The sequence below is a fragment of the Cherax quadricarinatus genome, chromosome 53, assembly GCF_038502225.1.
Source record: "Cherax quadricarinatus isolate ZL_2023a chromosome 53, ASM3850222v1, whole genome shotgun sequence".
Classification (NCBI taxonomy): Eukaryota; Metazoa; Arthropoda; class Malacostraca; order Decapoda; family Parastacidae; genus Cherax; species Cherax quadricarinatus.
The window spans coordinates 13,365,152-13,387,624 of NC_091344.1; the positions used below are offsets into that span (position 1 = coordinate 13,365,152).

Sequence of the window (22,473 nt, forward strand, 5' to 3'; positions counted from 1 at the left end):
TAGTGTGTGTTGTGAGGGAGGAGTAGGTCACGTGACCAATACTTCCGGAGTGTTGTGGTTTGAGTCTTGTTATTCTGAGTGTTTATGTGTCTGGTGTGTGTTTCTTGTGTGTACACGTCTCCTCTACCTCACACACACACTTAGTGGCCACCTGTGGCCCTCACCTGGCCACCTCACACCTTCCCCGTCACTCCTCCAGCACCTACACATAGGCCGCCCAGGAGAGGCCTACACATCCACCTGTCAAAAAGTTTTTCCAAACTCATTAAGGTGTTGCTTGAGTGTGAGGTGCTGGGCTTGACGTCCACCACTCAGGGATAGTTGAGGGTAGTGTAGGGGTAATATATAGTGAAGATGCCCACACAGACACCCAGCAGCAAGGTGGCTACGGGAGAGCCAGCAGAAATTCGTGTCAAAATCGCCTATAGTGGGTGAGTTGTGTGTGATTCGTACTGGTCTGGTGCTTGTTTCAGATATTACTGTCGCCACTTAAAGTATTTATGGGAGTAGAATAATCACTGTTACTACCCTTTAAGGGAATGCCAGAGTAATCATAGGTTATGCGGTCATGGACGCTAATGGAAATAAATCACTTTGGCTTTTTTGGGTTATCCTAGGTAATTTACGATGTGTATGGTAATTGTATTTGTGTGTACCTGTGCCTAAATAAACGTAGTAGTTCAAAGAAGAACTTATTACTGATCTGTTTCCCTCAAGGAAGGTTCCTTGATGTTGATGAGAGGCTCTTGATCTAGAGAATTGGATCTGTGCTCCGGTTCCCTGAATTAAGCCTGAATACCTTCCACATTTCCTCCAAAGGTACTGCATAATTCTACAGGTTTAGTGCTCCCCCCTTGATTATATAAGTAATAATACTGATCTGTTCCTTGGTTGGCAGCGCTCCAGCCTCACACACTGAGTGTCTGTGGTTCGATTCTCAACATAGGTGGAAACATTGGGCATGTTACCTTAAACATGTTTTCCCTGTTCACCTATCAGTAAGTAGGTACCTGGCTGTTAGTCGACTGGTGTAGGTTGCATTCTGTGGGACAAGATTTAAAGACTCCAATGGAAATGAGATAGACAGTCCTCAGTTATGCACTGACGTTTTTGGGTTATCCTGAGTGGCTAACGCTCCCTCCGCATTAAAAATCCTCAAAAAATCTTATCTTACTACCTGTTCTTGGACCAGGCTGGGGGTCCTTGACCCCCAAAACCCTCTCCAGTTATACTCCAGGTAGGCAAAGCTCTCGCTTCACACACTAAGGGTCCAGATTTGATTCCCAGAAAGAGTGGAAACATTGGGTATGTTTCCTTGTACCTGCTGTCCATATTCACCCATCAGTAATATGGGTACCTGGGTGTTAGTTGACTGGTGAGGCTCACATCCTGGGACAAAAATTTATCTAATTTGCCTGAAATGCTCTGCATTACAAGGGGCTTTCTATATAGTAGTATATCATTGATGTCAGCTAGGCCTATATACACCTTGTACATGTACTTGTAGTAAATAAAGATATAGTGGAACCTCGGCTTATGAACACCCCACTATGCAAACTTTTCAGGATATGAACTGTTGCTTGGTTGAGTTTTTGCTTCTGGATACGAACGAAATTTCAGGATGCGTACTTTCCCCTCAAGGGAGGTTCCTTACATAAATAAACAAATAAATAAATAAAATATTTATTTCTTTGCAAGGGTTACAATGTGTGTTTACATATCATAATATGAGTGGAGCAAAGAAAGCCAATATCATGCCAAGGCATTTCGGACAAACTTAGCCTAGTACTTATAGTCTACTTTTATCTAGACAGGTGAAGAATGGTAGTGGTTACCACTATTTTTGCTGATCGTGGCACCAACTATTGGCATCCTTATGAATTTCTCCTTACTGTTATTACATATTACAGTATTATTATTACTATTAAATTAAATAATTATTATTATTATTATTATTAATACGTACGTGGTGAGGGGAATTGGATCTGTGGTCTAGTTCCCTAAATTAAGCCTGGATACCTTCCATCACCTTCCCCCACAAGTGCTTCCCCATTATAATAATAATATAATGTGTATAATAATAATATAATAATAATGTATTGTAATAATAATTATAATAACAGATGGCTTCGAAAAGCCGTCACTAGAAGGCAGTGAATACCACAACGATGTTGGAGTGGTTATGGCCACCTCCATTTGTCACATAAGGACATATTTTATTCGTTCTAGAGTATATATCGGGTTTCTATGTTATTTATATTGTTTATTATGTCATACAGTATTAGATCAATTCTGTTAGATAAATAAGCCGTAGAGTTGATATTAGCATTACAGTAGTATATTGGAGTGTATTTTTTCTGCCTCTGAGAGCAGGAATTCAGCCAGAATGGATTAATGGCTTTTCAGTTAAGTTAAATGAGGAAAATTTACTCAGCATACAAACAAATCAGGATACGAACAAGGTCATGGGAAGGATTAAGTTCATAAGCCAAGGTTCCACTGTATTATTATTACAGTTGTACCTTGAGTTTCAAGTAGCTGTAATTGTATTATTGTAAGTGCTTTTGTAAGCGTATTTTTGGGGGTCTGAAATGTACTAATCTAATTTGCATTGTTCCTTATGGGAACAAATTCGTTCGGTATCAGCACTCGAACAGCCTTCTGGAACAAATTAAGTTCGTAACTCAAGGTACCACTGTATATTATTATTAGCTCCATAGTCCGAAACAATGTAAAGATGTAGCATGAAAATTGAGTCACATGCTGCCAAAGGTGAGGTTCGGAAAATCTATTGTTGCTTCAGATTGGTTCAGTGAAATGGAGATGATGTGAGACTTTGGCTCAACAAAGCGTCAATACGTATGATTAAAAGGAATGAGAAGAGATAGCGAGCTTGTTCAATGAGTAACCTAGGTTGTGACATGAAGAGAACATCATATACATCACAACGGCTAAATAAAAGAAAAGATTACTGAGTGAATTGAGCAGAAAACCAAGAAAGGTGGCCTATGGCCTGGTAGGCAGTGCTCTCACTTCACACACTGAGTGTCTGTGGTTTGATTCCTGGCAAGGGTGGAAACATTGGGTACCAAAGGTAAGGTAAGGTATGTTTCCTTGCACCTACTGTCCCTGTTCACCTAGCAGTAAGTAGGTACCTGGGTGTTAGTGGACTGGTATGGGTCACATCCTGGGAGACAAGATTAAGGATCCCTGTGGAAATAAGACAGTCCCTCGATGACGCACTGTCTTTCTTGGGCTATCCTGGGTAGCCCAAGGGTTAAATATCTGAGCAAAATCTTATCTTAAAGGTGCACTACTTAATTTCCTCATAATCAAGGAGAAAGCTGTCATACTATTAAAAGAGTGTGAGAATGAAAGAAAGCCTTATCAAGAGTGTGTGTTTAGTGCTGGCTAGTTCCACAATTTGAAATTGCATAATCACTCTACCACCAGGAATTGCCTTTCAAGACTCCCGGTGCTTTGAAAGATAATGACAAAAGCACTTTGCCTGTTATTTGGGGATCTAACCAGTCAGCATGGATGACTGAGTCAGGGCAAAGCTCTTTCTTGCTACATAATTTTGCATATTCTATACTGATAAGATTTTGCATTGAATTTATAATAGTGAATAGCCGTTTTCTCTGGATGGAATGCCGTATCCAGTTTCCCTGGACGGAATAGGTGGTAAATTGCTTCAGTCGCTCACCAATGTCAAACTCCAGTTTACCCCATGCCTTTTTAAATGAGTTAATTTAGTAATTAAGTTTTTATTTAAGATTTGGATATATAATATACCTTTCTAGATCTATAAGCAACATCTATAATGTGAAGTGTCAAAAAAATATTATTTTTGAGAAAATAAGAATTTTAAAGAAATGTAGTTGACATTTTTGGTGACCCAAGAAATGTAACTTTATTTTTCCATATGCTTTTTCAGTTCAGTTTGCACAATTTTTTTTAATTAAGAGCCACTTTCAGGAATATGACTACTGTTTTATCTAAATGTTTACAGTATGCTGCATTTTGTAACAGGTTTAAAAAAATGCAGTGTTTGATCTTTTTCTATTTGTTTTTAAGTCGTAACCAATTAATCCATTCCAGACACCCAAAAATATTAACAAAAAATACACTGCATAGAGAATTTTCTCCATTTAGGGCATACGAAAACTAGGGTTCCATTGCGCTACGTTTTTTAATTGCATATTTTTACTTTTATTTTGTTTCAGTAATAAAATTATTAGTTTCATTTAAAAGGCAGTGTACAGTATGCATACAAGATCAGCCTATCGAATGAGAGGGCTTCATAATGTTCCTTTAAACCAAACTAACCATATAGGACCCAAAAACTTTTTTTTCTCGGCAAGAGTTACAACAACCCCTCATTTTGCATTGGGGTTATGTTCTGAAAATCAGCTAAATAAATTGAATGATACTTTGAGGATGGGGGGAGGGCAAAAGAGGCCTGTTTGGTCACAATTGAACACTTGTTGGGGTTTGAATTCCTCAGCCTCTGCGTACCCCTTGAATTCATGCACATGTTTTTCAGCTGCATATTTGTCAGAACTGGCAGCCTCACCATGCGTTACCACACTGTGTATGCCACTACGCTTCTTAAATCTCTCAAACCAGCCTTTGCTGGCCTTAAATTCTCTAACATCAGCACTCGTTGCAGGCATTTTCTTTATGAGATGGTCGTACCTTTTCACAAAGTATCAACTGCATAACAGTATCTCCTGATAATTGTTTCTCGTTAATCCACACCAACAATAACTTCTCAACATCTTCAAGCTCTTGCAATCTCATTTTTGTGAGCATATTTACCCCTTTTGCAACTACAGCTTCCTTAATTTCCTTTTTCTTGTCCACGATGGAAGCGATGGTTGTATGGGGGTTTGTTACACAACTTGGCAAGCTCTGCGACATGCACTCCACTTTCATATTTTTCAATGATGTCTTTCTTGAATTCTATTGTATTTCTCACCTTCTTTAGCAAAGGCCTGGCACTAGGAGCTTTCTTTGGAGCCATGGTGGCTTATTTAGCAGTTGCAAGCACTAAAACGAATGGAATATGTATTAAGAAATGTATCATGTGAACGTGTGGGATCGTCCTCACTCACTGATAAACAATGGCACAATGGCTGGGAATGGAGTGTGGGGCTGCTTGGGGCCATGTGTACGCATCTGGGATGAACGACTTTGTGAGTCAAATGACGATTCGCGAGTCAATGTTTTGATAAAAAAAAATTACGATTTTCGAAAATTACGACTTCCGATGCTTACGAAAAACGAGGGTCCACTGTACTATATTTTTTTTTATAAGATATGCTGAAGCTCAGTGCTATTCATCCTGGTTGGACAGTCCACCCTAGGGTGGATGATATTTTGTTTGGGGTGGATCACAGTCTTTGGGCAGATGGAGGGCTGAACAGGATTTGAAAGTCTATATAAGCTGAAAATGTGATCCATTTTTTCTTAAGTACATAATAAAATAGAAATTAGTTGGCATCAGCTGGGTTTCAGTCAGAGGTGCAAGGAGTATGACTTGGATACATTTCTAGATATTTGTTGTAGGTCATATTATATTTTCATGCTAAATTATGACTTACAGTGATGACAAATGCCTATGGATGATGAAGTTAATCTTAAAAAAAATGCTGGATAATTGTGTTTGCTTTTAAGTTTAGATGCATTACATGTTTCCACAGTTTGAGATGATAGTCCAACAGCAGCCAAGCCAATGAATCACAAAAAAAAAAAAATCCAAATTATGCAGTGGAACCCCGGTTTTCGTCCCATCCAGTTATCGTACAATTCAGTTTTCGACCACTTTCAGCGAAATTTTTCCCATTTTCGTACTTCCGCTTGGAAGTCATCCGTACCAGATGCGTCTGCCTGCCCACGGGACGCAGCCGCTGATACGTTTGTGACTCAGTCTGCCTTTGTTACTCATTCAGTGAGCATTGCTCTGCGCATTAATCCGAAACATTTCGTAATAATCCTTTTTTTTTTCTTTTTTGCTTGCGACTGCTAAATAAGCCACCATGGGGCCAAAGAAAATTCCAGTGCCAGCCCTTTGGTAAAGAAGGTGAGAGACATGATAGAATTCAAGAAAGAACTCGTAGAAAAATACGAAAGTGACGTATGTGTGGTGTTAAATGTTCATTTATCCATTTCATTAGTGATTTATATTTATTTCTCATTTCTGTATGTAAAACTTTAGTTATTCTTTATAAAATGTATTTTTTTTTTTAATATTTTTGGGTGTCTGGAACGGATTAATTGATTGACATTATTTCTTATGGGAAATACACTGTATTACTTCACTTTTCGTACAAATCGGTTTTCGGCTGACCTTCTGGAATGGATTAAAGATGAAAACTGGGGTTCCTCTGTACTACTTGTCATTCTTTAGTTTCTTATTTTCGTTTTATATAAATGAATTTTGTTCTGAATTTAAGTTTATATTCAAATCTACTGCATTCAGAAATTTTTATAAATGTAAAAAAATAGTTACTAGTTTTATAATAATAATAATAATAATAATAATAATAATAATAATGCTATTTATAAAACTTGCAACCATTTTTTTATTTACATAAATTTCTTAATTTAAAACAGGCTGAATAGCACTTGTAACATATAAGTAGAATTATTAATGTATTTTCTCCCATACAGAGAAGTCTACATCACCTACATCCAGCCAACACTTGAGGTTGAGGCGCTTGAGCAAGAGATCCGTGCCATATGCAAGTTTGATCCCACCCAAGTGTTCACCGTCAAGTGGGTTGATGAGGAAGGTGAGGGATCCCTGTTTCACTAATTAGTGTTGGTCTTCTAGTTTGGCATTCTCACATGGATTTCTCTTTAGTATTCCTTTTATTTTAAAGTATCCGCCTTTTTGAAGCCGTCAGTGTTGGAATGGAGTTTGCAAAGAAAGCCTTCTGCTATATTGTCCTTGTCTCGACAGATGATGATAAGGCTAATAATAATGATAATATTAATAAAAATTTATTTAAAGAATGTACAGATAAATAAGTAAATAGATAGATGTTATCCACAAAATGCAATGTAAATTACAGTGTTTTACAATTATGACTTAAGTGGATAAGCCCCTATTTATGCTGTGCATTTTTGGCAAACTAGTAATAACTTAAGGCTACTTTAAGAGTAATACTAATTTAAAGCTAACTAAATGACTTACCATTCATAAGCTGAGATCATGCAACATTTATGAAAAGCTCCATAGGATGCATATAATTTTGGATATTTAATTTTTTTTAGATTTACAGTGTGTATTATCAAAGTTTTTTAACACAAGTTTTTTTAACCCTTAAACTCTCCAAACGTAGATCTACGTTTGCACTGCTAGTGCTCCAAACGTAGATCTACATTTTTTTTTTTTTTTTTTTACATTTGAAAGCATGTAAAATGAAACATAAATCTACGTTCGGAACACTAGCGGTGCAAACATAGATCTGCGTTTGGACAGTTGAAGGGTTAATTACTTTTAAAGTTGCACTATTGGATGTTTCTTCATAAGAAGTTTTACTGTAGAATCAATAGACATTCTCTCTAAGATAAGTTGCACTTTACAGCAAACAGCACTACTTTGTACTACTCTCTAATCTATCCTTATCTCACCTTTGGTATTTGTACCTGGGGATTTATTACAACAAATCACCTAAAACCAATAATAACTCAGCAAAAAACAGCTGTATGTACAGTTACCCAATCTAGTGCCAGACAGCACATTCCCCAACTCTTCAGAAGTTTAAACTTACTCAGTATACATAATACTCACTCATATATGAATAACCTGCACATAGAAGAGAGGAGCTTACGACGATGTTTCAGTCCGACTTGGACCATCTGTGAAGTCCAAGTCGGACCGAAATGTCGTCATAAGCTCCTCTCTTATATGTGCGGGTTATTTGTGTATTGTTCCAGTCACGGTATTGCGCCTTTTTTGTTATTTACTCAATCATACCAATTTCCATGCTATATATATATATGCATACCTCACTAATATAGAGAGTTAGGGTCCAGACTGCAACCATAAAGTAAATATCGCCAGTGTTTTTTTTTTTTATACTGTACACACTCGCTGCACAGACCCATTCTCTCATGTCTAGGCCAAAATTTGCCATTCACAGCATATTTAAGGGAGCTGTGCTTAAAATGTGGATCTGCACAAGCTGATATGTAGATGACTGGAAAGATATAGAGGGCTGAAAAGACATGGATAACTAAGATGATGTAGATTTCACATACCCATGCCACTGAAATGCCAGACTCAACCTTTATTAATTTAAGTTTCTTCCTAACACTGCTTTAGAAGCAGTTGTTAATTGCGCTTTACTTAGTAAGTTAACCCTTTGAGGGTTTTCGTCGTACTAGTACGTCTTACGCGTAGGGGTTTTTGATGTACTAGTACTCATAAATTCTAGCGACCTCAAATCTAGTGGGAGAAAGCTGGTAGGCCTTCATATGAAAGAATGGGTCTATGTGGTCAGTGTGCACAGTCTAAAAAAAATCCTGCAGCACACAGTGCATAATGAGAAAAAAAAAACTTTTTCCATTTTTTTTTAATAAATCAGCGACTTTGCAGTGTATTTTCGTATGGTATTTATTGTTGTATTCTAGTTTTCTTGGTCTCATTTTATAGAATGGAAGACATATTACTGAAATTGAGATGATTTTGACTGGTTTTACAATGAAAGGTGCCTTGAAATTGAGCTCAAAGTAGCAGAAATGTTCGATTTTTACCAAACTTCAAAAGTAAACAAATCGTGCCAAGCGTGCAATACACGTCAACTGGTGAGTCTAATATTCTTTCACAAGTGCACCAATAATATTTATACCATTTTTTACACTAATGCAGTAGTCTGCATAACAGTAAATCTTATATTTTTTGTGAGAATAAAAATTCAAAGTGGAAAGCAAAAGAATATAAGAGGGGCCTTGAGACGTGACTAATGACTAGAGGAAATGTCATTTTAGTGCCAGGAATGTCTTTCTTGTTTATTCTGGACCCTATTCCGAAATTGGCATCTTTTGAAATTTGTGTGAAATTGGCAAAATTGCTAAATTCTGACCACTGTACTGGATAGTTGAATTTATAAATGGGTGGTTTCTTGCACCCATTCGATAGAAAAAATGGAGTTCTAGCGAAATATTCATGTTTTTTGTCGACTAGTACAGTGAAATTGGCCGAAAATGGGGCTCAAAGTGGGCAAAATCGCCGATCCGTAAACATCGCCGAGACCGCTAACTTTGCGAGAGCATAATTCCGTAACTTTTCTATCAAATTTCAAACTTTTGGTGTCGTTATGATCGGGAAAAGATTCTCTATCTTTTCATAAGAGAAAATAATTTTTTTTTTTTTTTAAATTTGGCCGACCCTGAGAACGAGTTTCGGAGAGGGCCTGTCGACCCTCAAAGGGTTAATAAAGTCACACAAGATGCTTAATTTTTTTTTTTTTTTTTTTATCATCACACTGGCCGATTCCCACCAAGGCAGGGTGGCCCGAAAAAGAAAAACTTTCACCATCATTCACTCCATCACTGTCTTGCCAGAAGGGTGCTTTACACTACAGTTTTTAAACTGCAACATTAAGACCCCTCCTTCAGAGTGCAGGCACTGTACTTCCCATCTCCAGGACTCAAGTCCAGCCTGCCGGTTTCCCTGAACCCCTTCATAAATGTTACTTTGCTCACACTCCAACAGCACGTCAAGTATTAAAAACCATTTGTCTCCATTCACTCCTATCAAACACGCTCACGCATGCCTGCTGGAAGTCCAAGCCACTCGCACACAAAACCTCCTTTATCCCCTCCCTCCAACCTTTCCTAGGCCGACCCCTACCCCGCCTTCCTTCCACTACAGACTGATACACTCTTGAAGTCATTCTGTTTCGCTCCATTCTCTCTACATGTCCGAACCACCTCAACAACCCTTCCTCAGCCCTCTGGACAACAGTTTTGGTAATCCTGCACCTCCTCCTAACTTCCAAACTACGAATTCTCTGCATTATATTCACACCACACATTGCCCTCAGACATGACATCTCCACTGCCTCCAGCCTTCTCCTCACTGCAACATTCATCACCCATGCTTCACACCCACATAAGAGCGTTGGTAAAACTATACTTTCATACATTCCCCTCTTTGCCTCCAAGGACAAAGTTCTTTGTCTCCACAGACTCCTAAGTGTACCACTCACCCTTTTTCCCTCATCAATTCTATGATTCTCCTCATCTTTCATAGACCCATCCGCTGACACGTCCACTCCCAAATATCTGAATACATTCACCTCCTCCATACTCTCTCCCTCCAATCTGATATCCAATCTTTCATCACCTAATCTTTTTGTTATCCTCATAACCTTACTCTTTCCTGTATTCACTTTTAATTTTCTTCTTTTGCACACCCTACCAAATTCATCCACCAATCTCTGCAACTTCTCTTCAGAATCTCCCAAGAGCACAGTATCATCAGCAAAGAGCAACTGTGACAACTCCCACTTTATGTGTGATTCTTTATCTTTTAACTCCACACCTCTTGCCAAGACCCTCGCATTTACTTCTCTTACAACCCCATCTATAAATATATTAAACAACCACGGTGACATCACACATCCTTGTCTAAGGCCTACTTTTACTGGGAAATAATTTCCCTCTTTCCTACATACTCTAACTTGAGCCTCACTATCCTCGTAAAAACTCTTCACTGCTTTCAGTAACCTACCTCCTACACCATACACCTGCAACATCTGCCACATTGCCCCCCTATCCACCCTGTCATACGCCTTTTCCAAATCCATAAATGCCACAAAGACCTCTTTAGCCTTATCTAAATACTGTTCGCTTGTATGTTTCACTGTAAACACCTGGTCCACACACCCCCTACCTTTCCTAAAGCCTCCTTGTTCATCTGCTATCCTATTCTCTGTCTTACTTTTAATTCTTTCAATAATAACTCTACCATACATTTTACCAGGTATACTCAACAGACTTCTCCCCCTATAATTTTTGCACTCTCTCTTGTCCCCCTTGCCTTTATACAAAGGAACTATGCATGCTCTCTGCCAATCCCTAGGTACCTTACCCTCTTCCATACATTTATTAAATAATTGCACCAACCACTCCAAAACTATATCCCCACCTGCTTTTAACATTTATATCTTTATCCCATCAATCCCGGCTGCCTTACCCCCTTTCATTTTACCTACTGCCTCACGAACTTCCCCCACACTCAAAACTTGCTCTTCCTCTCTCCTACAAGATGTTATTCCTCCTTGCCCTATACATGAAATCACAGCTTCCCTATCTTCATCAACATTCAACAATTCCTCAAAATATTCCATCTTCCCAATACCTCTAACTCTCCATTTAATAACTTTTTTTTTTTATTATCACACTGGCCGATTCCCACCAAGGCAGGGTGGCCCGAAAAAGAAAAACTTTCACCATCATTCACTCCATCACTGTCTTGCCAGAAGGGTGCTTTACACTACAGTTTTTAAACTGCAACATTAACACCCCTCCTTCAGAGTGCAGGCACTGTACTTCCCATCTCCAGGACTCAAGTCCGGCCTGCCGGTTTCCCTGAACCCCTTCATAAATGTTACTTTGCTCACACTCCAACAGCACGTCAAGTATTAAAAACCATTTGTCTCCATTCACTCCTATCAAACACGCTCACGCATGCCTGCTGGAAGTCCAAGCCCCTCGCACACAAAACCTCCTTTACCCCCTCCCTCCAACCCTTCCTAGGCCGACCCCTACCCCGCCTTCCTTCCACTACAGACTGATACACTCTTGAAGTTATTCTGTTTCGCTCCATTCTCTCTACATGTCCGAACCACCTCAACAACCCTTCCTCAGCCCTCTGGACAACAGTTTTGGTAATCCCGCACCTCCTCCTAACTTCCAAACTACGAATTCTCTGCATTATATTCACACCACACATTGCCCTCAGACATGACATCTCCACTGCCTCCAGCCTTCTCCTCGCTGCAACATTCATCACCCATGCTTCACACCCATATAAGAGCGTTGGTAAAACTATACTCTCATACATTCCCCTCTTTGCCTCCAAGGACAAAGTTCTCTGTCTCCACAGACTCCTAAGTGCACCACTCACTCTTTTTCCCTCATCAATTCTATGATTCACCTCATCTTTCATAGACCCATCCGCTGACACGTCCACTCCCAAATATCTGAATACGTTCACCTCCTCCATACTCTCTCCCTCCAATCTGATATTCAATCTTTCATCACCTAATCTTTTTGTTATCCTCATAACCTTACTCTTTCCTGTATTCACCTTTAATTTTCTTCTTTTGCACACCCTACCAAATTCATCCACCAATCTCTGCAGCTTCTCTTCAGAATCTCCCAAGAGCACAGTGTCATCAGCAAAGAGCAGCTGTGACAACTCCCACCCTGTGTGTGATTCTTTATCTTTTAACTCCACGCCTCTTGCCAAGACCCTCGCATTTACTTCTCTTACAACCCCATCTATAAATATATTAAACAACCACGGTGACATCACACATCCTTGTCTAAGGCCTACTTTTACTGGGAAAAAATTTCCCTCTTTTCTACATACTCTAACTTGAGCCTCACTATCCTCGTAAAAACTCTTCACTGCTTTCAGTAACCTACCTCCTACACCATACACTTGCAACATCTGCCACATTGCCCCCCTATCCACCCTGTCATACGCCTTTTCCAAATCCATAAATGCCACAAAGACCTCTTTAGCCTTATCTAAATACTGTTCACTTATATGTTTCACTGTAAACACCTGGTCCACACACCCCCTACCTTTCCTAAAGCCTCCTTGTTCATCTGCTATCCTATTCTCCGTCTTACTCTTAATTCTTTCAATTATAACTCTACCATACACTTTACCAGGTACACTCAACAGACTTATCCCCCTATAATTTTTGCACTCTCTTTTATCCCCTTTGCCTTTATACAAAGGAACTATGCATGCTCTCTGCCAATCCCTAGGTACCTTACCCTCTTCCATACATTTATTAAATAATTGCACCAACCACTCCAAAACTATATCCCCACCTGCTTTTAACATTTCTATCTTTATCCCATCCATCCCGGCTGCCTTACCCCCTTTCATTTTACCTACTGCCTCACGAACTTCCCCCACACTCACAATTGGCTCTTCCTCACTCCTACAAGATGTTATTCCTCCTTGCCCTATACACGAAATCACAGCTTCCCTATCTTCATCAACATTTAACAATTCCTCAAAATATTCCCTCCATCTTCCCAATACCTCTAACTCTCCATTTAATAACTCTCCTCTCCTATTTTTAACTGACAAATCCATTTGTTCTCTAGGCTTCCTTAACTTGTTAATCTCACTCCAAAACTTTTTCTTATTTTCAACAAAATTTGTTGATAATTTGTTGATGCTTAAAATCCAGGGAAAATTAGAGACCGAATGACGAGGATTGTATGAGTGAGCCCAAACAATTAACTGGCATGGGTGGACGACTCCTCAAGGAACAATGAAAATGGGCTGGTCCTGGACATGGCTGCTTTTGCCCATACCAGACAAATGTTAAAGTTAGCAGACTTGGCCCACTACATCAGAAGACAGCCAAACACTATTCCTACAGGCAAAGCACAAAATTATGGATTTTTGCCTATTTTGTTTGATATTTAGAGCATTTGTTTGACTTTTTTTTTTGTCTAAAATTGGTGAGGTTTTTTTAATGAGAGGTTTTACTGTAATTTCATGTCCTTGAAGTTCACAGTGATTTAGCTTAAGAAGAAAAATATTGTGGTTGTCAGTATCAAAAGACTTTCACAGATTAACAAAATGTCCAAAAGAATACTCATGTGAAGGGCTGAAAACGAAAACACACTGTCAAGCATTTTTATTATTGCATCATTTGTGCTTTTTTTTTAAATCATAATCAGAATTGACAAAGACTAAGTATATTGTATTTGGCTATGTGTACAGCCATTTGTGGACTACTTTCTTAAATATTTTTTTACAGTATTTGTAGATAAGATATTGGTCTGTAGTTATTAATGTCAGTTGAATTATGACCTGTCCAGCTTTTTTGTAGATATGTAATTGGAGGTACAATATTCCAGGTATACTGGCTTCATCTCTAGTGCCTGTATTGGTCAGCCCCTCTCTCCACGTTCATATTTTTCAGTGATGTCTTTCTTGAATTCTATCGTGTTTCTAACCTTCATTACCAAAGGGCTGGCACTAGCTTTCTTTGGGTCCATGGTGGCTTATTTAGCAGTTGCAAGCACTAAAACAAATTGCATATTATGAAATGTATCATATGAATGTGTGGGATTGTACTCACTTGCTGATAAACAGTGGCACACTGACTGTGAATGGTGTGTGGGGCCTCTTGGGCTGCTGGTACGCGTTTGGGATGAACAACTATTTGTAAGTCAAATGACGATTCGCAAGTCAATATTTTAACGAAAAACGTTACAATTTGCGAAAGTTACAAATTCCAATGCTTACAAAAAATGAGGGTCCATTGTACAGTTATCCACAAAACAGAGAAGAAGAAAATAGAAAATATGTTCACCATTATTCATTTAATAGCTGCCTTGCTAGTATAATACCGTATGTGCACTAAATTCCTTATCATATTTTTAAAACTGAATATTAATTTTTTTTAATTATGTAAATAATTTAGTAGAAAAGGTTTGTTAATGTTTCCTCAGATTTTTTATAAGAATTTTTCTTTTTTTTAACACCTCAGCCATTTCCCACCAAGGCAGGGTAACCCAAAAAGAAAGGAAAACCCAAAAAGAAAGGAAAATACTTTCATCATTCAACACTTTCACCGTCACTCATACATAATCACTGTCTTTGCAGAGGCACTCAGATACGACAGTTTAGAAGTCCCTCCAAACTGCCAATATCCCAAAACCCCTCCTTTAAAGTGCAGGCATTTCCAGGACTCAAGTCCGGCTAAGCAGTTTCCCTGAATCCCTTCACAAAATATTACCCTGCTCACACTAACAGCTTTTCAGGTCCCGAAAACCATTTATCTCCATTCACTCCTATCTAACACGCTCACGCATGATTGATGGAAGTCCAAGCCCCTTGTCCACAAAACCTCCTTTACCCCCTTCCTCCAACCTTCTCAAGGATGACCCCTACCCCGCCTTCCTTCCCCTACAGATTTATACGCTCTCCAAGTCATTCTACTTTGTTCCATTCTCAAAATGACCAAACCACTTCAACAACCCCTCTTCAGCCCTCTGACTAATACTTTTAGTAACTCCACACCTCTTCCTAATTTCCACACTCCGAATTCTCTGCATAATATTTACACCCCACATTGCCCTTAGACAGGACATCTCCACTGCCTCCAGCCGCCTCCTCGCTGCAGCATTTACAACCCAAGCTTCACACCCATATAAGAGTGTTGATACCACTATACTTTCATACATTCCCTCCTTTGCCTCCATGGACAACATTTTCCGTCTCCACAGATACCTCAATGCACCACTCACCTTTTTTCCTTCATCAATTCTATGGTTAACCTCATCTTTCATAAACCTATCTGCCGACAAATCAACTCCCAAATATCTGAAAACATTTACTTCCTCCATACTCCCTCTCTCCAGTGTAATACAATATCCAATTTTTCTTTATCTAAATCGTTTGGTACCTTCATCACCTTACTCTTATCTATGTTCACTCTCAACTTTCTACCTTTACACACCCTCCCAAACTCATCCATTAATCCATTAACCTTTGCAACTTAGCTTTAGAATCTCCCAAAAGCACAGTATCATCAGCAAAAAGTAACTGTGTCAACTCCTATTTTGTATTTGATTCCCCATAATTTAATCCCACTCCTTTCCCCAACACCCTAGCATTTACTTCTTTTGCAACCCCATCTATAAATATATTAAACAATGATGGTGACATTACACATCCCTGTCTAACACCTACTTTTACTGGGAAGTAATCTCCCTCTCTCCTACACACCCTAACCTGAGCCTCACTATCCTCATAAAAAACTCTTACTATCTATTCCATACATTTGCAACATCTGCCACATTGCTTCCCTATCCACTCTGTCATATGCACATTTTTTTTTTTTCAACAAGTTGGCCGTCTTCCACCAAGGCAGGGTGACCCAAAAAGAAAGAAAATGTCCAAAAAGAAAATATGTACTTTCATCATCATTCAACACTTTCACCTCACTCATACATAATCACTGTCTTTGCAGAGGCACTCAGATATGACAGTTTAGAAGTCTCTCCAAACTCTTAATATCCCAGACCCCTCCTAAAAAAAGTGCAGGCACTGTACTTCCCATTTCCAGGCCTCAGGTCCAGCTAAATCCATAATAAGTGGTTTCTCTGAATCCCTTTACTAAATATTACCCTGCTTCCACTTCAACAGCTCATATGCACATATGAACATAAAATTTTAAATGGACTGATGTATGTTTCCCACATTTTTTCAGGTGACCCTTGTACTATCTCATCGCAGCAAGAGCTGGATGAGGCGGTTCGTCTTTATGATCTTAACAAGGACTCTGAGCTAGCAATTCATGGTGAGTACAGTACTGTATAATCTTTATCTTAATTCTTCATGTATTGTACTGTAGGTAATATTAAGAGTCCTTAAACTACACTTCCTGGAAATCTGAAGAGGTTGGTTCCAGATCAGCAATGAAACTAAATGTGTTTCATTCACTGCTCAGTCCAAGAGAGGGTGACTAGTAAGTTTACTCCCAGTCATTTAACTCTTGATAATTTTGCTCCCAGTAATTTAACTTCTAATCAGTTTTATTGCCAGTAATTTCACTATGTAGAAATAAATACAATAATAAAAAATTAAAACATAAAACCATTCATCTGAACCACTTCTTGAAACATTAAAAGCATATTTAAAACATTGTTTAAAATAATATATGGTTAGGTTAGATTAGGTTAGGTTACGTTACATTTTGTTAGGTTAGATTAGGTTATAACAAGTTTTTTTTAACACCCCAGCCATCTCCCACTGAGGCAGGATGACCTGAAAAAGAAGAAGAAACCCTTTTGCCATCATCCACTCATATCACTGTTTTGCCAGAGGCATACTAATACTATGGTTCAGATTCCCCTCCAGACTGTAAATATCCCCACCCCTCCAGAGTGCAGGCACTGTACACCTCACCCAGAACTTGAGTCCAGCTAACCGGTTACCCAGAATCCCTTCACAGAAAGTTACCTTGGTCTCATACCAACAGCTCGTCATGTTACGGCAAAATGTCCTCATAAGTTAGTCCACCTGGGTGTGCATTTTGTGCTGGTCATGAATCTAGAAGTTTTGACGATAAATCATCTGTGTGTTAATTTTTACCCCTGAAATACTCCTCAGCGTGAAATTCATCATTTTGTATCTAGCTCTGACTGTCCAGGAATGGTGCTGCAGCTTCATAAATTAATGGAAAATAAATTTACAGCCTCAGAAATCCTCAGACTCCTCAAAACCATTGAAGATGGAATTTTTGAACATCCATTCAGTAAGAAATAAATTATGCATGTTATTAAAGTTTTTAATGAGTTTTCTCTTGATATTCTGTTTTTGACAGAAACATGGTTGTCGGAATCTGACAGAGCACTTGTTGCATTCGCTCTCCACAGGTCCTTATCAGTTTATCATATTTCCTGGTCAACTGCTGCTTGTGATGGTGGACTTGCACTCATTCATTCTTCACTTCTATAGAGTGTTCATCATGTATCGGTTGGTCAGCCTGTTCTGTCATTTGTGGTAAAGGAAGTACTGTACAGTGGACCCTCGAGTTTCATAAGCCTCACACTTCGTAAATTTCGCCTTTCAACAACTTCTTTCATCAAAATGTAGCCTCGCAGTTTGTAATTTGCCTTGCCACTCGTTGGTCATCTGGAATACGTACGAGCAGCTTCGCAGTGTCCGTGCCACACAAAGGCACCCCACACACCATTCCCAGTCAGTGTGGCATTGTTTACTGGCAAGTGACCATCACCCCACACGTTCATACGATACATTTCATAATATTCCATCCTTTTTTGTGCTTGCAACTGCTGAATAAGCCACCTTGGGCCCAAAGAAAGATTCTAGTGCCAGCCCTTTGGTAAAGAATGTGAGAAATATGATAGAATTCAAGAAAGAAATCATTGCAAAATATGAAAGTGGCATGGGTGTGGCCCATCTTGCCAGGATGCATGGGAAGCCCCCATACAACCATCACTTCCATCGTGACGAAGAAAAAGGAAATCGAGGAAGCTGTTGTTGTGAAAGGGGTAGATATGCTCAAAAAAAGAGATCACAAATACTCGAAGATGTTAAGAATTTGTTGGTGTGGATCAAAAAAAAACAATTAGCAGCAGGTAGTGTTATGCAGTTGATAATTTGTGAAAAGCAAAGGCAGTTGCATGCCTATCTCAAAAAGAAAATGCCTGGAAGGAGTGCTGATGTTAGTGAATTTAAGGCCAGCAAAGGGTGGTTTGAGAGATTTAAGAAACATAGTGGCATACACCTTAGACCTTATAGATAAGGCTTGGCAGGGAGTGACTTCCAGGACTTTGAACTCTGCTTGGAGGGTTTGAGGCTGATCTTGACAACCCAATGCCAGTTGTGGAATCTATTGTGGCATTGGGGAATTCCATGGGGTTTGATGTGACTGGCCAGGATGTGGAAGAGTTGGTGGAGGACCACAGTGAAGAGCTAACCACTGAAGAGCTGCAAGAGCTTCATCTGGAACAGCAACAGACCACAGCTCAGGAAATTGCTTCAGAGGAGGAGGAAGAGAGATGGAAGAAGGTGGCTTCTTCAGTGATTAAGGACATTTGTGCAAAGTGGAGTGAGATACAAACGTTTGTGGAGGAACATTGCCCTGACAAAACTGTTGCAAGCCATGTCAGCAACATGTACAGTGACATTGCCTTGTCCCATTTTAGGTAAATTTTAACCCTTTCAGGGTTTCGGCCGTACTAGTACGGCTTACGCCTCAGGGTTTTTGACGTACTAGTACGCATAAATTCTAGCGCCCTCAGATCTAGTGAGAGAAAGCTGGTAGGCCTACATATGAAAGAATGGGTCTATGTGGTCAAGGGGGCAGTATAAAAAAAATCCTGTAGCACACAGTGCGTAATGAGAAAAAAAAATTTGACCGTGGTTTTGGATTAAAACAGCGACTTTGCACTGTATTTTTGTATGGTATTTATTGTTGCATTCTAGTTTTCCTGGGCTCATTTTATAGAATGGAAGACATATTACAGAAATTTAGATAATTTTGACTGGTTTTACAATGAAAAGTACCTTGAAATTGAGCTCAAAGTAGCAGAAATGTTCGATTTTTACCAAAGTTCAAAAGTAAACAAATCATGCCAAGCATCCAATACACGTCAACTGGTGAGTCTAATATTCTTTTACAAGTGCGTTGATATTATTTATACTATTTCTACACTAATGCAGTAGTATGCATAAAAGTAAATCTTCTATTTTTTGTAAGAATAAAAATTCAAAGTGGAAAGCCAAAGAAATATAAGTGGGGCCTGGGGATGTGACTAACGAACAGAGAACTTGTTATTTTAGTGCCAGGAATGTCTTTCTTGTTTATTTTGGACTCTATTTGGAAATTGACATCTTTTGAAATTTGTGTGAAATTGGCAAAATTGCTAAATTCTGACCACTGTATTGGATAGTTGAAACTGGTAAATGGGTGGGTTCTTGTACTCATTTGATAGAAAAAAATGGAGTTCTAGCAAAATAGTTAGGATTTTTGTCGGCTAGTACACTGGAATTGGCCAAAAATAGGGTTCAAAGTGGGCAAAAACTCCGATGTGTAAACATCGCTGAGACCACTAACTTCACGCGAGCATAATTCCGTAAGTTTTCCATCAAATCTCATACTTTTGGTGTCATTATGATTGGGAAAAGATTCTCTATCTTTTCATAAGAATTTTTTTTTTTTTTTAAATTTGGGGGACCCTGAGAACAAGTCTCTGAGAGGGCCTGTGGACCCTGAAAGGGTTAAAGAGACCCCAGAAACAGAGCTCTCTGGAACAGTTTTTTGAGTGATAGGAGTCCAGTGACTCTCAAGCTGGTCCTAGTGGCATTAAAAAACAAAGAAGGGAAGTAACCCAGGATAAGGACTTGGTACCTAAAGTCTTTATGGAAGGGATTCCCCTTCCAAACAATAGTGTAACTTCTCCATTCTCTCCCCTCCTCCTGTCTTCCATACACCAACAAGAGTCTTCAATAAAGGTAAGTGTGATATTATTGTTTTATATTTGATGTCTCATTGTTTTCTGTATATAAATCTATATTTAATGTGAAAAAAAATATTTTTTGTTAATACTTTTGGGTGTCTGGAACAGATTACAGTAATTGGATTTACATTATTTCTTATGGGGAAAATGGTTTCGCCATTCGTAAATTTCGCCTTTCATCAGATTCTCTGGAACAGATTAATTACGAAATTCAAGGGTCCACTGTACAGTGGAACCCCAGATTTTGCATACACTGGATATCGGACGTTCCAAATTTAGAACACTTTTTTTGGGCGAAATTTTGCTCTGGATTTTGTACATTGTCCCGGGAATTGTACGTATCAGACACGTCCACCTGCCGGGACGCTGCCTCAGTCTGGCTCTGTCACTGGTTGATTGAGCATTCATCCAAAATATTTCACAATTTTTGTGCTTGTTTATTGATTACGACTGAAAAATAAGCCACCAAGGGCCCAAAGAAAGTTCCTAGTGCCAGCCCTTTGGTAAAGAAAGTGAGAAACACGATAGAATTCAAGAAAGAGATTGTACAAAAATATGAAAGTGACGTACATTTAGCAAAGCTTGCCAGGATGTATGGGAAGTCAAAATTAACAATCTGTTCCATCCTGGCAAAGAAAGTAGAAATCAGGGAAGCTAAAGTTGCGAAAGGTGTAAAAATGCTAACGAAACAGAGATCACAAACGATCAAGGATGTGGAGTTGTTGTTGTTGTGGATCAACGAGGATAGTGGGAGTTGATCGTTGTGGAGTTGATTGTTTGTGAAAAGGCAAGGCAGTTGCATGCGGATCTTGTAAAGAAAATGCTTGGAACGAGTGCTGCTGTTAGTGAATTTAAGGCCAGCAGAGGCTGGTTCAACAGATTCAAGAAGCGTAGTGGCATACACAGTGTTGTAAGGCATGGTGAGGCTGCAAGTTCAGACAAACCTTCGGCTGAAGAATCCATGCATGAATTCAAGGATTATGTAGAGGCTTGAGGAATCCTTCCCCAACAAGTGTTTAGTTGTGACGAAATAGGCCTCTTTTTGAAGAAAATATGCCAAAGAGGACCTACATCATGAAGGAGGAAAAGGCACTGCCAGGACACAAGCCTATGAGTATAGGATAATTCTTTTGTTCTGTAGTAATGCTAGTGGGGATTTCAAAGTGAAGTTTTTACTGGTGTATCTCTCTGAAAATCCCAGTGTTTTCAAGAAAAGCAATGTCGTCAGGAGTAAATTGTGTGTTGTGGAAAGCTAATAATAAGGCATGGGTCACAAGGCAAATTTTCATTGACTAGGTCCTTGAAGTGTTTGGCTCAAGTGTGAAAAAATACCTCCAGGAAAATAAATTGCCACTCAAGTGCCTCCTGGTACTGGACAGTGCTCCTGCTCATCCTCCAGACTTGGTAGACCAATTGTTTAGGGACTTCAGTTTTATAACAGTGAAATTCTTACCTCCTAACATCACCACTCTCATCCAGCCCATGGACCATCAGGTCATTTCTAACTTCAAAAAACTCTACACCAAAGCAATGTTTCAAGGCTGCTTTGAAGTGACCTCAGACACTGAATTGACCCTAAGAGAGTTCTGGAGAGATCACTTCAGTATCCTCCATTGCATAAGCCTTATAGGTAAGGCTTGGCAGGAAGTGACTTCCAGGACTTTGAACTCTGCTTGGAGAAAATTGTGGCCAGAATGTGTCCTCGACAAAGATTTTGAAGGGTTTGAGGCTGACCCTGTCGACCCTATGCCAGTTGTGGAATGTATTGTGTCTTTGGGGTGAGTCCATGGGATTGGATGTGAGTGGTGAGGATGTGGAAGAGTTGGTGGAAGACCACAGGGAAGAGCTAACCACTGAAGAGCTGCGACACCTTCGACTGGAACAGCAACAGACTGCAGCTGAGGAAATTGCTTCAGAGGAGGAGGAAGCGAGAGGGAAGAAGGTGCTTTCTTCAGTGATTAAGGACATTTGTGCAAAGTAGAATGAGGTGCAAACTTTTGTTGATAAATATCACCCTGACCAAGCTGATACAAGTCTTATCTGCAACATGTTCAGTGACAATACCTTGTCCCATTTCAGGCAAATCTTAGAGATGCCAGAAACAGTGCTCTTTGGATAGATTTTTAGTGTGACAGAGGTCCCATGCCAGTAAAAGACAAATTAGGGATGCAACCCCAGAGAGGGCTTTGATACTTGAAGTCC

The 22,473-nt window shown here is 39.3% G+C and overlaps 1 protein-coding gene across 2 annotated transcripts in view; it reads left to right on the forward strand.

Moving 5' to 3' along the window:
• Window positions 1–3: 3 nt before the first annotated feature.
• The window catches only part of aPKC (protein kinase C iota type), a 525,119-nt gene continuing 502,649 nt past the window's right edge, over window positions 4–22,473 (forward strand). For both annotated transcript variants that reach the window (XM_070096340.1, XM_070096339.1), the window contains exons 1-3: window positions 4–431; window positions 6,676–6,797; window positions 16,494–16,583. In XM_070096340.1, coding sequence (XP_069952441.1) covers window positions 355–431; window positions 6,676–6,797; window positions 16,494–16,583 — 289 coding nt within the window. In that variant the 5' untranslated portion in view covers window positions 4–354. The remainder of the gene's footprint in view (window positions 432–6,675; window positions 6,798–16,493; window positions 16,584–22,473) is intronic.